A 17,180-nucleotide genomic window follows, 5' to 3' on the forward strand; every position below is an offset into this window, starting at 1 on the left:
TACTAGTTTAGGACACGATAATTAAGCTAATTTTAATGTTGGTAAAATTTTGTATTATGTCTCATTATCACCTTTTCCAAACCATACTTATAAATTATAGATCAAAATAGAATAAGTTTGACTTCGTGTGTTTCTTTTACTTATTATTATCATTTCTCTTCAATGGTCGATGTTGATATATATATGTTTGTAAATTGCTACCTGTGTTACCTTAACCATATTTTTTTGGTCATGGAGTATAATTTTAGAATTGAGCGGGATACTCAAGGTAAAATGTTAATGTCGAAGAATTTCTACAATTTGTCACAAAGTTATGCCTCGCAAACCATGCACATATTGCTTTTACTCGTCGTTTTATTCATTTTCTATATACGTAGTATTAATTTTACTTGTCCAGGACATGATAATTGGAGTTCAACCTTTTCTCACACTATTATCCTTCAATTTTACTAGTTAGGGTAATATCAACGTTGATATATGTTTGTTGTCTATACCCATATCACCTTTTTAACCATATAATCAAACGCCATCAAATCCGATGTATTTCATATATCATGTGTGATACATTTAGGACAAGATAATTGGGATAATGTTAAAGTTAATATAATCTCCTTTTTCCCTTATAGTATCACCTTATCTTAACCATAGTTAAATATGAAGTACAAAGTATATTTTAATCTAATCAATTACGAGTCAGCTTTAAAAAAAAAAAAAAAAAAAAAAAGGGGTCAAGTGAGTAGAATAAAACGAGAAGGTGAAAGTGTTTGTTGGGATTTGATAACAAGGAAAAAAAAAAAAATTATAGAGAAAAGAGAAACAACACAGACACTGGCTTTTAGGAGGAAGAAATAACTAAAGAAGCTTTGGAAACTGGTTTATTTAACGAGGTTTCTTTAAATAGAGAGAGAAAAAACTAAGAGGAGAGAGAAAGTAAGAAATACAAGGAAGATTAAAAGGATGATGAAGATGATGGGGATTAAACAAGAGCGCGCGTAACAGTTTCTGCAACGCACCTCCATTGAATTAGGGGTGCTCTTTAATCTAATTTACTCTGATTAATTACTCCAGATTAATTACTCAAAACCCCATTTAATTTTCATCTTTTTTTATAAATCCCCATTTCACTTTCATCCTATTTTCTGGGAAGAATTTCAGTTTTTTGATTGCTTCTTCAATGGCGCGACGTCAAGCTGTTCCAGGTAATTTTCTGCAACTAAAACCCATAATTCTGCTGGTTTTACAAATTTTGTGGGTTTATTTATTTTTTGTAATTTAATTTAATTTTGTGATTTTGTTTTTTTAAAAAATGGATGAAATTAAAATAGGTGTGGGAAATGAAGCACTGTATAGAGAACTATGGAGGGCATGTGCAGGGCCGCTGGTGGATGTTCCACAGCCAGGAGAGAGAGTGTTCTACTTTCCACAGGGTCACATGGAACAAGTACTTTTTTTTTTCATCCTTCATTATTTTATTTTTACCTTTCTTATTCTTATATTTTCTATTTCTATTTTGTATTTTAATAATTTGCATTAATTTTTTTTTAGAGTTATTTGGTTTTTGGGGTTGAATTATGAAATTATGAGTAATTTTTGGAGGTGGGTTTTGTGTGTGTAGTTGGAAGCAACAACAAATCAGGAATTGAATCAACAAATTCCACGTTTTAATTTGCCTTCTAAGATACTTTGTCAAGTTGTGAACATTGAACTAAAGGTATTTTTGCCTTTAATTTTTAGCTTTTTTTGGACATTATTGTTTGCTGGTATGAGACAGAAAGATTATTGATTGATTTCTTTTACTAGGCTGAGCCTGAAACAGATGAAGTTTATGCCCAAATTGCTTTAATTCCAGAAAAAGAGGTAAAGACTGTTTGATCATTAATAATTTAAGTGCTTGTATAGTGTGAGTATTCAAGGGTTTAATTTATGATGATGGTTTTATAATTTTGTGGATTATGGGTTTTTTGTCTATGTATTGTTGTAGCAAGATGAGTTTATAAGTTCTGATTCAAGTGTAAATGAGCCACCAAGGCCGAAAGTCCAGTCGTTTGTTAAGATATTAACTGCTTCGGATACTAGCACTCATGGAGGATTCTCGGTCCTTCGCAAGCATGCCAATGAATGCTTGCCTCCTTTGGTAATTACAACATTTTGACATAGGAGATTGTTTTCGGTTGTTTTGATATGGGTTGTGGCTGATTTTGCTCTTAAAATCATGTGTTTAGGATATGAGCCAGCCGACACCTACTCAAGAGCTTGTTGCAACGGATCTTCATGGATATGAGTGGCACTTTAAACACATATTTAGAGGTATTAACTAGAGATTCTTTTGCTTATTAATTTTTTTTTTCGTGTATTTGTGATCTACTCTATATGTTGTTACTTGGACTCAAATTCATGTCAGACCCTTGTGCCCACATATTAGACTGCTATTTTGTCAAAATTTTGCCATATTAGATTGCTGTTTTATCAGAATTTTGCCATTTTAGATTGCTGTTTTATTAGAATTTTGCCTTCTATTACATGAAGTGTCGGTAACCATGTTGGAATGTTGAGAAATGTTAATTCAACATGGGTACTTAAGGATTTAGAATGGGTGTACAACTTAATTCTTCAAGAATTTATGTATTTATATTGTTGTTCCTACTCAATTGCTTAGGTCAACCTCGTAGACACTTGCTGACGACTGGGTGGAGTACTTTTGTGACTTCTAAGCGTCTAGCTGCGGGAGATGCATTTGTTTTCTTAAGGTATCAAGGGGGTGGGCCTTTTTCTGGTTGTAAATTACTTGGGTAACTAAGGTGCATTTGTTTGTGACAGCTAAAAGCTCATCACTTACCATATATCATGTAGAGGTGATAATGGCGACCTACGAGTTGGTGTTAGGCGGCTTGTCCGTCAACAAAGCCCTATGCCTCCATCCGTTATATCAAGCCAGAGTATGCATCTTGGGGTTCTGGCCACTGCTCGCCATGCTGTTAACACTTCTACTATGTTTACTGTTTACTACAAGCCAAGGTTGGATCCTTATCTTCAGAAAAGTGCTTGATAATTTGATTTTTATCATATGGCTATCTGATTTATTTCGTGTTTGCATTTTTTTACTTAGGTCTAGCCAGTTTATTGTTGGTGTCAACAAGTACCTTGAAGCTGTAAACCATAAATTCTCCATTGGCATGCGCTTTAACATGAAGTTTGAGGGAGATGACACACCTGAAAGAAGGTACACTCTGCTCTATGGTCAGTTGCTTATTGTTGGGCCTTTTTTATTTTGCTTGATATTCATCCAATCTCAAAATCTCTGTTTGATTAGGTTTACTGGCACCATTGTCGGGGTTGAAGATGTTTCTCCTCAGTGGTCAGGCTCTAAATGGCGGTCACTGAAGGTTGAATATAAACTGATAGACATGACTAAGGATTGGCCAACTAAATCTTCTTTTTGTTGATGCTTGCTTCTCCATTTGTTTCATCTTTAGGTTCAATGGGATGAAGCTGCTGCATTTCACAGGCCAGATAAGGTTTCCCCTTGGGAAATAGAACCCTTTGTTGCTTCTATTCCTGCCAATCCATCTCCACCACTAGTGTCAAAGACCAAGAGGTCTCGACCTAGTGATCTGTCCATATCCGGTGAGACTAACTTTTCTGTTCAATCTGATCATATTTTGCATGATTATGTGATTTTATTTTAATGATTTCAACTGAATAAAATTGTAGAAACTGCTGGCGGATCTCCCGTGTCAAACTTTTGGTATGTATCGGCCCATACCAATGATTTCAATAGTCCCAGAAATCAGCAAGATAATGCTTGGTCTCCTAATCATGCAAGAAACTCACCGAGATTCTTTGTCGACAAAAAGGATGATAGCAAAGCCCCGTCAGTTCAGTCATGCTCAACACCCTCTGCATATTCTTATCTTGCTCCGTCTAGACTTAGACCTGATCACTCTGAGCAAGTGAACAATGGTGGAAAATCACCTGGAAGTTGCCGATTGTTTGGAATTGAGCTGAGAAACAACTCTCACGTAGTTCCTTCCCTGGAAAAGGTGACTGTTTGTCCTGAAAAATTGTCGAATGAGGGTAAAATTACAGAGACAGTTGCTGGAAAGGTTGATGAGGTTCAAAACACTGATGTGGAACCATTAAAAGAACAGAATCAAGTTAACTCCGATGTATCTCAGGACGAGTCACTGACACTGACTAAGACATTTTCTCAATCTTCTACAAGGAGTACAACTAAGGTAAAATGCATCTCATTTGACTTATATTGTCTTGTATGTAGAACTTTGCAGTTGTTGTATCATTGTGACTTGTTTTTTCAAATAGGAGTGCCTTTTAATGTCTTGCAGCATTTAACATAATGCAAGATGTTCTCACCCCTTTAGCTCTTATATGAATAGGGTTATTCTTTGTCAAAATGCGAATGTTCTACTGATTTATTGTGGTAATTTTTTGGTATAACCGGAAGGTACAAATGCAAGGCGTTGCTGTTGGTAGGGCAGTGGATTTGACAATACTAGAGGGATATGATGAACTTATATGTGAGCTCGAGACGATGTTTGATATTAAGGGTGAACTTAAAACTAGAAATAAGTGGGCTGTTGTTTTCACTGATGATGAAGATGACATGATGCTTGTAGGCGATGATCCGTGGCAGTAAGTGAACTACCATAAATGTCCTCATAATCTGAAGATTCTTTACCATTGAAAACCACAATTTAAGTTAATTTTATTGACTCTTACTACTTATGTAGGGAATTTTGCAAGATGGTGAGAAAGATTTTCATTTACTCAAGCGAGGAAGTGAAGAAATTGAGTTGCAAAAGCAGGCTGTCTTCACCATCAGTAGATGAAGGCACTGTTCTAAGTCTGGGGACAGAGGAATAACCTGAACTCTGAAGCTCACGATTGATGGGGATAGGTAATTATGTCTTCATTTTGAAGAGGCTAGGACTTAAAATGTGCTGGAACCCCTGTTAAGTTTTAGCTTAGTTGGTGCTAATTGTGTATAACTTGCCTGATGACATGTTTGGTGTGCCTTTTGGATTTTCAGCTTGTAATATAAATGTGGGATGCCTGATGCCCTGAATGTTCTTTTGACGATTTGGCGAGTGGAAAACTTTAATTTAAACATGTTTATCGTCTAATTTCCCTGTAATAATATCTCAACTTTTAATCACGGAGGATCGAAAATGACAAAAATCCATATCCCATCAGCCTGAAAGCAAATATTTTCGTCTTTGTGGATCATGATTAATTGAAGATGTAGTTATGGAATGACTGTTTACAAATGATGTTTTGCATGCTGATTGTTTTTGATGTGTTAGGAGTATATGCAATGTTTGGTGTGCGAGAATTTTAGTGTCAACTAGAAATGGAATTCTAATAATAGCCACTAATAGTGGAGATTTTTTTTTTGTTGAATAAAATTGGGGCAAGTACTTTTTCTTTTCAACTGACTAGTAAAAAAGGGTGTTTAAGGAGAGAGAGGAGAAATGTGTAGTGTTGCTTAGAAAAGCTGGGAAATCCAAGTGATAGAGACATCAAAGATACGAAATTTAGTAATTTTCTGGTCATTTCTGGGAGAGGATTGGAAAAGATGGAACTTCCCATGAATAATGCATTCAATTGTTTTCGAGTTGTCAATTTTGACTAAGCATTTATGTAGATGACTAGTTGATATGGGGTGGTGCCCTAGATATAGGGACAATAAATTATCTCCATGTCGATAAGACATTTTGTGATCATCTTATATTGTACGGAGTATATATTAGGCCTTTTGTAATCAAACAGGGGTAAAAAAAAATCCGAGATTGAACGATTTCGTCCATCTTTAAAGAATTTGATAAGAGAACTAACATTGTCACATTAATATAAAAATTTCTGATTGTAAGAGCATGCACAACAATGAGGAAAAAAAAATTTCCTCATTCTCTCTCTACCCACTTTCTCTCTCCTTTATTTCATGAGGAAAATTGGTGAGGAAATTTTACCCCATCAATGAAAAAAAAAATTTCCTCACCTTTCTCTCTCCTACTTATTCCAATACTCCACTTACTTTTATCTCTCTTACACATCACCATATATTTGTTGATTTTTGTATAATTAAGTGTAAATATTACGATTTAGGTTTAGTAATCAAATTATTTTAATGAATTTAAAATATAAATTTCTAATTTAACGTGCATAAAAATAAAACCTGAAAAAAAAATTCCGTAGTAATAAAACCGAATTTTTTTGGATAATAATAATAGAACGAAAAATAACGTACAATCGTTAACTATTCTACATACTAAAATAATATATTGTCGTACAATTATTATAAACTATTCTACAAACTTTAATATTTAATAACCTTACATTATTAAAATTACGCTTACTGAATTCGAACATTGTACGATATTTGATTTTTTTACTCATTAGTAGAACCATATTTTTGCCAAATGTGTTCCACTAAATCCGCCTTTAAAGAAACATGAGTGTCTCTATCACGTAAGGTCATTCTTCTCTGAACATACGTGTCAAAATCAACGTTAGGCGGTCGGCCAACATTGAATTCAAAAGGCTCGTTGTTGTTCACCGTGACACTTGTTGTTGCACTGTTGTGTTGTGGCCGATCTTGTTCGTATTACTTTCTCAAAACTTCGGCCCGAATATAGTTGTGTCGTTCATCTTCGACAATCATGTTGTGCATAATGATACAAGCTTTCATAATATCGCACAAAATGTCTTCGTTAAAGGCAAGTGCCGGTTGTCGTAGTATGGCGAACCTGGCCTGTAGTACCCCAAACGCTCGTTCAACGTCCTTCCGAGCAGCGGCTTGTTTATCAGCAAATAATTTATCCTTCTGAAGTTGAGGTAGAGTTATACCTTGAATGAAAGTAGGCCATTTAGGGTAAATGCCGTCTGCTAAATAATAGCCCAAGTTGTATTCATGGCCGTTCACAGAAAAATTAATTGGAGGTGCCCGGCCATGCAAAACATCATCAAACACCGGAGACCGATAGAGGACATTAAGATCATTACAAGCTCCAGGGATTCCAAAGAAGGCATGCCAAATCCATAAATCTTGATCTGCCACGGCTTCCAGAATAAGGGTAGCATTTTTACTTCGGCCTGCGTATTCCGCTTTCCATGCCATAGGACAATTCTTCCACTCCCAATGCATGCAATCAATGCTACCTATCATACCGGGAAAGCCACGCATTTCATTTTGATACAAGACTCTCCTTAAATCTTCGTCCGTGGGACTTCTAAGGTAATCAGCTTCAAAATGGGTGATAACCCCTTGGCAAAAGTGTTGCAATGCATTCCGAGCGGTAGTGTTACCAATGCGTAAGTATTCATCCACGGCATCCGGGGCGGTCCCATATGCCAACATCCTAATTGCTGCGGTGCATTTCTGTAACGGAGATAACCCAAGTCTGCCAGCTGCATTCCTACGTTGTTGGAAGAATTGATCTCCTTCAACGACCTTGTTCATAATCCTACAAAACAAAGGTCGTTGCATTCGAAATCTACGGCGAAACTGTTTTTCGTTGTATACTGAGTTACTTGCAAAATAATCATTAAACAACTGTACATGCCCCTTTTCCCTATCTCTCTTATCTGTATCGCCTCTAGGCTCTGGAACACGATCAATTTCGGTTATGGGTTGGGGTTGTGTTTGGTTAGGCAACATAGTTGGTAGCTGAGTAGTGAAAAAGTCATCAACTAATTGATCAAATTCCGCATATTGATCAGAATCAGATGAGCTTGATGTTGAGCTAATGGAAAACATTTTGTATGTGGGATAAGAAAGAATTTTTGGAGGGTTTATTATATTTTGGTGTGTTTGTGGGTGATTGTTTCAGTGGTATTTATAAACCATGGACTCAATGTGTGGTCATAAACTAGAGCGACAATTCAATTGCTGACACGAGTGACAATTCAATGACACAAATTTCACATGACTACTATCAATCCAAAAAGACACGAGTGACAATTCAATGAGACTTGTCTACTTTTCAATGACTACTGAAAATACATTAAAAGGGGATTGACATAAATGAGACAAGTGACTTTTCAATGCAACCCAAAACAAACAACTGATTACGACTAGTCATTGCTTAAAACAAATAAACTTCAGTACATACTTAGCTCATTACAAATACTTAAAAACCTACACCAGTCTTCGCCCGTAAACTAGTTCAATTAACTCTTCCTTGTGCGCCTCTTCAGCAGCAGTAAGTGGTGTTGTCTTACTCAAATACAATTGCAGCATATCAAAATTCATCTTCTTCTCTGCTAATTCAACTTGTTTTTGCTTCCTCTTTTCCTTTTCCCTATCAAGTTCCAACCTTTGTTGTCGTAGATTTGCTTCTCGTTCTCTAACCTCAGTACACGCCCTCATCTGTTCACCGATACTCAGAAATGCACTCTCGGAAGCCACTGCTTTGCCCTTACGCTGAGATTTCGTTTTTTTAACACCATCAGGTCGTCGTAGACCTCCCGACGAAAATCCATCAGTTCGAACGTCACTCTCACCCTCAGCCCTATACCTCTTCCCACTTCCACTACTATTTTCTTCGTCATCAGCACCACAAGCCTTTCTTTCCTCTTTCGACAGACCCCATCTAAGCTTTGTCCTCCACTTCGGGTCTTGATTAACCATTTCCACTGCGTGGGGAAAAGCAAAATTATGTTGTGGATTAGTGGAGATATAAAACAACTTTGATGCATTTTTAATTCGACCAGCTTCGTTGTAACCACTTCCACTTTCTGGAAGTTTACCCGCTTCCTCATAGCAACTAGTCCACTGAAGCAAATCAGCTGCCATTCTTCGCCAATGTGTCTCTAAACTCTTCAAAGGTCTTGGCGGTAGTATATGCGGCTTCTCTGCTTGAGCTGCATTATAAGCGTCACATACTTTTCGCCAAAGGTGAGATGCTTTTTGGTTCGTACCAACAAGCGCGTCTCCACTTATTTTCAGGTATAACCCAATTAGAGCTTCATCTTCAGCAACTGACCAAATGCGACTTGCTTTAGCTAGTGGTTGGTTGGTCGGTATTCTAGGAGGTGGTGGAGGGTATTGAGGTGTCTCCGGAACAGCTTCTTCTTGGCTCTCATCATACTCAGAGTTGCTCCCTACAGTAACGGGAGGAGTTTGTTGTTCATAGTAACTGTTTTGATTAGGAATTTGTGGAGGTGTTTGTTGGTGATCAGAATTTTGCAAAGACGGGTTGCCTAATCTTCCTAGGAATAGTTGAAAATTGGGATTAGTGATGAAATCTTCTCCTAAATCAGAAAAATGTTGAGAAAGATGATAGTAATTAGGGTTGTTGGGATCCATTAGATTGTATGTTAAAATAACAACAATAATTACTTTATTTTTAAAAAAAAAAACCTCCGGAATTACAATAAAAAATTAAATAAACGATAACGTATTAATTAAATATTAGACTAATTAAAAAAAAACAAATTACTTAGGAACACAAAAAAAAACCCTTTATTAACTTAACAATAGAAATTAAAATTTTGTTTTTAAATAAACAACAATAATAATTACTTGACAACAAAACTGCTCCGAAATTATAATTAAAACAACGAAACAAAATTATGGGAATTTTTTTTTTTTTTTTTAATTATAGCCTTTCTCAAATTTATATAAGAAAATAATATTTAGATGTAAGTAGATTTGGGAGAAAATTAGCAAAAGAAAAAATTTGTGCTTTTTAAAAGTTTGTCAAAATATGTCAAAATGGATGTCTATTTGTAGGGAAAAAAATTTTAAGACCGTTTGTGAAATTTTTTTTTTTTTTTTAATTATATCTAAACGAAAATAGCCGTTTAGATATGTGACCGTTTTAAAACGGTAGGAATTTTCTGATTGGGTGAGAAATGCTGACAGGACGCGTGTCAGCCATTCATTGGCGCTGCTGACGCGCCCTGTCAGCGGCTGCAAATATATTTTTTTTTTCATGAGCAACCATCAAAACGACGCGTTTTGATGGAAGCTTGTTCTTTCAGCTTCCCAAAACGCGTCGTTTTGGGGGTGGGCTCAGCAAAAAAAAAAGTTGCGATTAGTAATTTTTGTGGGGCCCACTATACACTATTCATCATCAGATTTCCTCATCCTATGAGCATTTTTGGACTTCCTCATGAGCAAATTTTTTTTTCCTCATTGTTGTAGTACCAAATTCATCATTTTTGCTCAACATTTTTGCTCATGAGGAAAATTTTCCTCATTGATGGCAATGCTCTAATGGTGAAGTTTGAAGGTCAAATTGCATTTGAACACGCATACGCAAAGGAAATGATACCATCACAGTTTCTTAAGCATTTGACATATTCTAAAAGGAGAAAATGATTCCATGTATTTTGGGAAAATAAAAAAAGACACAAATGTATGGTTGATTGGATATTTCATAATTGTATAACATGGGACAAAAAAATAGACATTTGGGTATGAATGAATTCAAACATAGGAAGTTGCATGACATGGATGTGCCTTTGATGGGTTTTGTACGGATAAGATAATAATCATACACACTTTGAATTTTAAAAAATATAATTATAATACTCATCTTTATCTCTTTGAAAGTAAATCTCAATATACTTTTGTCTCAATTTATTTACTTCTTCTGAATAAAATTATATTTGAATGATTATAAGGTAATTAGATTAAAACACACAAAGTATTATTATTATTTTTTATACGTAAATAAACAAGAGAACTTAATATTTTATTATATCATACTCCGTAATATTTCAAACGTAAAGGATTGGTTCTTTATAAAGCTGTCAAAAATTGACCCGACCCGAAATCCTAACTCAAACTCGATTATTAACATAATCATTTGAACCCCGAAAAAATGGTGACCCAAACCCAACCTGACTCGACTTGAAACCAACCCTATACCCGAGTATGTGAGACCCGAACATGAACTGACCTAGAGATGACCCGACTCAAATGTAACTCGTAAATTATTGACCTGAACCGAATCCGACTTGAACCGAAATTGGCCCTAACCTGTTTTAACCCGGCAAAATCCGAATTTAACCCGACTTGTTACTAACCTGACTAGAATTCAACCCGACCCGCTCCTAACCCAACCCGAATTTAACCCAACCTGTTACAAACTCGACCAGAAATAAACCCGACTTGTTATTGACCTACCCCAAATTCAACCCGACTTATTATTGACCCGACCCGAATTTTACCAGACCTATTACTAACCCGACCCAAAAATTCAACCCGATCTATTACTAACCCGATCGAAATTAACTCGACTTGTTATTGACCCGGCCAAACTTCAACCCAATTTGTTCCTGACCCGATTTCAAATCACCTTAAATGCAATTTAAATGCAAAAGAAAGGAGTATCATCCTCAAATTTAAGAGTTAAATATAATATATATTTGTTGTATGGTCAAAAGAGATAATTATCTTCCAAAATTATAAACTATAGCTCCCTATTATATTACCATACATATTATAGTCAAAAGAAATAATTAGCTTGATAAAAATGATAATTATCTATTTATAGTTAGTTGAACCCGAATATGACTTGACATGGAAATGACCCGACCTGATTGTAACCTGCAAATTATTCACTTGTACATAACCCGACTTGAATTCGAGAATGACCCAACTTGGAAATGACCCAACCCGCAAATTATTGACTTGAACTGAACCCGACTTGAACCGTAGACTGACCCAACTAGAAAATGACTCGACCTGATTATAACCCGCAAATTATTGACTTGAACCAAACCAGAGAATGACCCGACCTGATTCTAACCCGCAAATTATTGACTTAAACGGAACCCGAGAATTACCCTAACTCGTGAAAGTCCGAATTAAACCCGACCTATTATTCACCCGATCCGAATAATGTAACCCGACCTGTTATTAACCCAACCTAAACCCAACCTAAACCCGATAAGAAGTATGACCCGACTCAAGCATGACCCAACCCAAATCCGACCCGCATGGGTTATGGAATAAATCTGAATTGACCTGACCTAAGTTGACCCGACACACTCTTACCGACCTTAACCCGACCCGTATAACCGAATTGACAGCTCTACCCGAAAACTCCAAAATATCTCAAAAAGCGTGGCTATTAGCCTTCAATTTTGGAAATTTTTGACTTTTTTCACCCGTAAATAATAATTGACGAAATGTTTACCATGCATGGTCCCTAATACCCTCAAGGAGTCTAATTGGGTGGGTTTACCGGTTAATAACTTGCCTTTGAACCATCCAATTTGCCTTTGAACGGCCAGTTTACCGGTTAATAACTTGCACCGATTTCATTAACTCAAGCCTACCACGAACATTTATGAAAACATATAAGGATCAATCACGGTTCTAAACGGCATTATATGTCCCAAAAATGTATTCCCTAAAATCTCAAGTCTTTTCGACACCGGATCACGAAACCTTCAAAATTTCACAAAAAACGTGGATATTAACCTTCAAATTTGGAATTTTTTTTACTTTTTTTGCCCGAAAACAAAAATTGCCAAAATGTTTACCATGATCCTTATTTACCTCTGGGAGTCCAATTTGGTGGGTGGAACCATACAATTTGCCTTTAAACGGCCAATTTACCGATTTACAACTTGCACCGATTTCATTAACTCAAGCCTACCACGAACATTTATGACGACAAATAATGATCATATATGGTTCCAAATGACATTATATGACCCAAAAAAATATTCCCTAAAATTTCAAGTCTTTTCGACACCGTATCCCGTAACATCCCAAATTTATCAAAAAACGTGGATATTAGCCTTCAATTTTAGATTTATTTTTAGTTTTTTTCGCACGAAAATAAAAATTGACGAAATATTTACCATGGACCCTATTACTCTCTGGGAGTTCAATTGGGTGGGTATAACCATACAATTTGCCTTTAAACGGCTAATTTACCGCTTTACAATTTGCATCGATTTCATTAAGTTAAGCCTACCACGAACATTTATGACAACAAATAATAATCATACATGGTTCCAAACGACATTATATGACCCAAAAATGTATTCCCTAAAATCTCAAGTCTTTTCGACACCGGATCCCAAAACCTTTATGACAGGGTAAAGTCGTATCCCCTAATCAAAAATAATTACCTAAATCACTAACTACAGTAGATAGGGAAGTAGGGTCGAACTCCACAGGGAAACAAGTCTTTTTAATTCTAATTAATTATTATACTCTAAATTATCTAAGTAACCAATATTTTGAGGTAAGAATTTTATACTACGAAGAATAAGGTTAGGGAGAAAAGAATCAATAATAAGAAAACCTAGGGTCACAGGTTCACCAATAATTAATATTCCGGGATAGAACGAAGTAATTAATAATTAACAATGCATAGATAACATGATTAACAGGCTCTCGCAATTTACTAGACCTAAGTTCCTATTAAAAATAGCCTTTAATATTAAATCAACATCTGCTCGATTCATCAATTCAATATTGCTAAACATTCACAATCAAATTACATCTGCTCGATTCATAATCTAATTGCAAAGAATTAAAACAATTCAATAGGAAATTATCATACAATACCAACAATCAATAATAACAAAACATCCCTTCATATTAATTATGGATCCCCATAAACCCTAGAATTAAACTACTCACTAATCATCATAACTAAATCAATCAAATAAATAATTAAAAGCATAAACAAGAAAATAATTAAAATAGTTGAAATTAAAAAGGGAAGAAATTGTACCAAAGTAAATCTGGAATTAATGAAGGAATTAAGAACAAAAGTTTAGAGAGAATTTAAGAGAGAGAAAAATACTAAGTAGAGAGAGAAAGTCTAAGAAAAGAGGTAACTAATAATTCCGTACAAATCGTATTTAAACCTTTCCTAAAACACGAATTAAAACTAAACTAATCAGACTCTAGGAAAACACGCGCCCGATCGGGCGAAGGGCCGCCCGATCGGGCCCGCCTTTTTCACAACGCCTATACTGATGTGCCGCGCCCGATCGAGCCTACGCTCAACCGATCGGGCGCGCCTCTCCCTTGAGAGTGCCCTTGCGCGCATCCGCCCGATCGGGCGTATGCTTGCCGGATCGGGCCCGGTCTTCTTCTTCGAGCCTTGGACTTCGATTGGGCTAGATTTCTCGGCCCAATTCATATTTCCTCTCGGGTCTCGAATACATGGTCCAAATGCCTCGTGATCCCAATTACCGAGCCCTTAATCACCGGCTCTCACCGATCTTGGGCTCCAAAAGTGGTCGTGTCCTTCTAGCTTCCGTAGTCGATCCAATAAGGCCCGGGAAAATGCTCCAAGAGTGCAATTTCCTGTAAAATACAACTAAAACTACGAAAACACTAGAACACACAAATTAGTAATAAAAGTGGCCCGAAAGAGTCAAAAACACTACTAATAACGACCACGGGACGGGGATAAAACACTATATAAACTAAACATATCACTTTAAAATTTCACAAAAAACGTGGATATAGCCTTCAATTTTGGAATTTTTTACTTTTTTCGTCCGAAAATAAAAATTGCCAATATGTTTACCATGGTCCTTGATACCCTCCAAAATTCCAATTGGTTAGGTGGAACCATCAATTTTGCCTTTCAACGACCAATTTACCCGTTTATAACTTGCACCGATTTCATTAACTCAAGACTACCACGAACATTTATGAAAACATATAATGATCATTCATGGTTCCAAACGACATCATATGATCCAAAAATTTATTTCCTAAAATCTCAAGTCTTTTCGACACCGAATCCCGAAACCTTCAAAATTTCACAAAAAACGTGGATATTAACCTTCAATTTTGGAATTTTTTGAATTTTTTTCGCCCGAAAATAAAAATTGCCGAAATGTTTACCATGGTCCCTAATACTTTCCGAAAGTCCAATTGGTTGGGTGGATCCATCCAATTTGCCTTTAAACGGCCAATTTACCGGTTTATAACTTGCACCGATTTCATTAACTCAAGCCTACCACTAACATTTATGACAACATATATTGATCATTTATGGTTCCAAACGGAAGTTTATGACCCAAAAATGTATTTCCTATAATCTCAACTCTTTTGGAACCTGGGTCCCGAAACCTTAAAAATTTTATAAAAAACGTGGATAATTAGCCTTCAATTTTGGAATTCATTGACTTTTTTTCGCCTGAAAATAAAAATTGCCGAAATGTTTACCATGGTCTATATTACTCACTGGGAGTCCAATTGGGAGGTTGTAACCATCCAATTTGTCTTTAAACGACCAATTAACCGATTTATAACTTGCACCGATTTCATTAACTCAAGCCTACCACGAACATTTATGAAAACATATAATAATCATTCATGGTTTCAAACGGGATTATATGACCCAAAAATGTATTCCCCAAAATTTCAAGTCTTTTCAAAACCGGATCCCGAAACCTTCAAAATTTCACCAAAAACGTGGATATTAACCTTCAATTTTGGAATTTTTTGACTTTTTTTCACCCAAAAATAAAAATTGCTGAAATGTTTACCATATTCCTTAATACCCTCCAAAAGTCCAATTGGTTGGGGGAACCATCCAATTTGCCTTTGAACGGCCAATTTACCGGTTTATAACTTGCACCTATTTCATTAACTCAAGCCTACCACGAACATTTATGACAACATATATTGATCATTTATGGTTCCAAACGGCATTATATATATGAACCAAAAATTTATTCCCTAAAATCAAATTCTTTTGGACACCGGATCCCGAAACCTTCAAAATTTAACAAAAAACGTGGATATTAGCCTTCAATTTTGGAATTTTTTGACTTTTTTTCGCCCGAAAATAAAAATTTCTGAAATGTTTACCATGGTCCTTAATACCCTCCGGAAGTCCAATTGGTTGGGTGGAAGTGTGGAACCATCCAATTTACCTTTAAACGACCAATTTACCGATTTACAACTTCCACCGATTTCATTAAATCAAGCCTACCACGAACATTTATGACAACAAATAATGATCATATATGGTTCCAAACGACATTACATGACCAAAAAATGTATTTCCTAAAATCTCAAGTCTTTTCGACACCGTATCCCGAAACCTCTAAAATTTATCAAAAAACGTGGATATTAGCCTTCAATTTGGAATTTTTTTACTTTTTTCGCACAAAAATAAAAATTGCCGAAATTTTTACCATGGACCCTAATACCCTTTGGAAATCCAATTGTTTGGGTGGAACCATCCAATTTGCCTTTAAACGGCCAATTTACCGCTTTACAACTTGCCCCGATTTTATTAACTCAAGCCTACTAAGAACATTTATGACAACAAATAATGATCATATATGGTTCCAAACGACATTATATGACCCAAAAATTTATTCCCTAAAATCTCAAGTGTTTTCGACACCAGATCCTGAAACCTTTAAAATTTCACAAAAAACGTGGATATTAGCCTTCAATTTTGGAATTTTTTGACTTTTTTTCGCCCGAAAATAAAAATTGCAGAAATGTTTACCATGGTCCCAAATACCCTCCGTAAGTCCAAGAACGACCAATTTACCGGTATATAACTTGCACCGATTTCATTAACTGAAGCCTACCACATACATTTATGACAACATATAATGATATTTTGTGGTTCCAAACGACGTTAAATGACCCAAAATTTATTCCCTAAAATCTCAAGTCTTTTCGACACCGCATCCCGAAACCTTCAAATTTTCACAAAAAACGTGGATATTAGCCTTCAATTTTGGAATTTTTTTACTTTTTTTTGCCCGATAATAAAAATTGCCGAAAGTTTTACCATGATCCCTAATACCCTCCGAAAGTCTTATTGGTTGGGTGAAACCATACAATTTTCCTTTAAACGGCCAATTTACCACTTTACAACTTGCACCGATTTCATTTAACTCAAACATACCATGAACATTTATGACAACATATAATGATCAGTTATGGTTCCAAACGGCATTATATGAACATAAAATTTATTCCTTAAAATCTCAAGTCTTTTCGACACCGTATCCCGAAACCTTGTTTCACAAAAAACGTGGATATTAACCTTCAATTTTGGGATTTTTTGACAAGTTTTCGCCCGAAAATAAAATTTGCCGAAATGTTTACCATGGTCTCTAATACCCCTTCGGAAGTCCAATTGGTTGGGTAAAACCATCCAATATTCCTTTAAATGACCAATTTACCAATTTACAACTTG

General features: G+C 35.8%; 1 protein-coding gene across 1 annotated transcript; it reads left to right on the top strand.

The window, feature by feature from the left end:
- Positions 1-760: 760 nt before the first annotated feature.
- Positions 761-5,141, top strand: LOC145639671 (auxin response factor 11-like). Its single transcript, XM_081690977.1, has 15 exons — positions 761-1,199; positions 1,326-1,441; positions 1,616-1,711; positions 1,801-1,857; positions 1,982-2,134; positions 2,223-2,307; positions 2,657-2,747; positions 2,851-3,015; positions 3,107-3,220; positions 3,311-3,383; positions 3,474-3,624; positions 3,712-4,235; positions 4,463-4,650; positions 4,749-4,915; positions 5,048-5,141. Exons 1-14 carry the CDS (start codon positions 1,175-1,177, stop codon positions 4,879-4,881), a joined length of 1,971 nt encoding a protein of 656 aa, XP_081547103.1. The 5' UTR covers positions 761-1,174; the 3' UTR covers positions 4,882-4,915; positions 5,048-5,141.
- The last annotated feature ends 12,039 nt before the right edge of the window (positions 5,142-17,180 follow it).

This window comes from Chenopodium album, chromosome 7 (assembly GCF_948465745.1).
Source record: "Chenopodium album chromosome 7, dcCheAlbu1.1, whole genome shotgun sequence".
Classification (NCBI taxonomy): Eukaryota; Viridiplantae; Streptophyta; class Magnoliopsida; order Caryophyllales; family Amaranthaceae; genus Chenopodium; species Chenopodium album.

Coding starts and splice junctions, on each gene's coding strand:
- LOC145639671 (XM_081690977.1), top strand. CDS start 1,175: ATGGCGCGACGTCAAGCTGTTCCAG. Junction 2,308..2,656: donor CTTTAAACACATATTTAGAG/GTATTAACTAGA, acceptor TCAATTGCTTAG/GTCAACCTCGTAGACACTTG. Junction 3,221..3,310: donor GATGACACACCTGAAAGAAG/GTACACTCTGCT, acceptor CTGTTTGATTAG/GTTTACTGGCACCATTGTCG.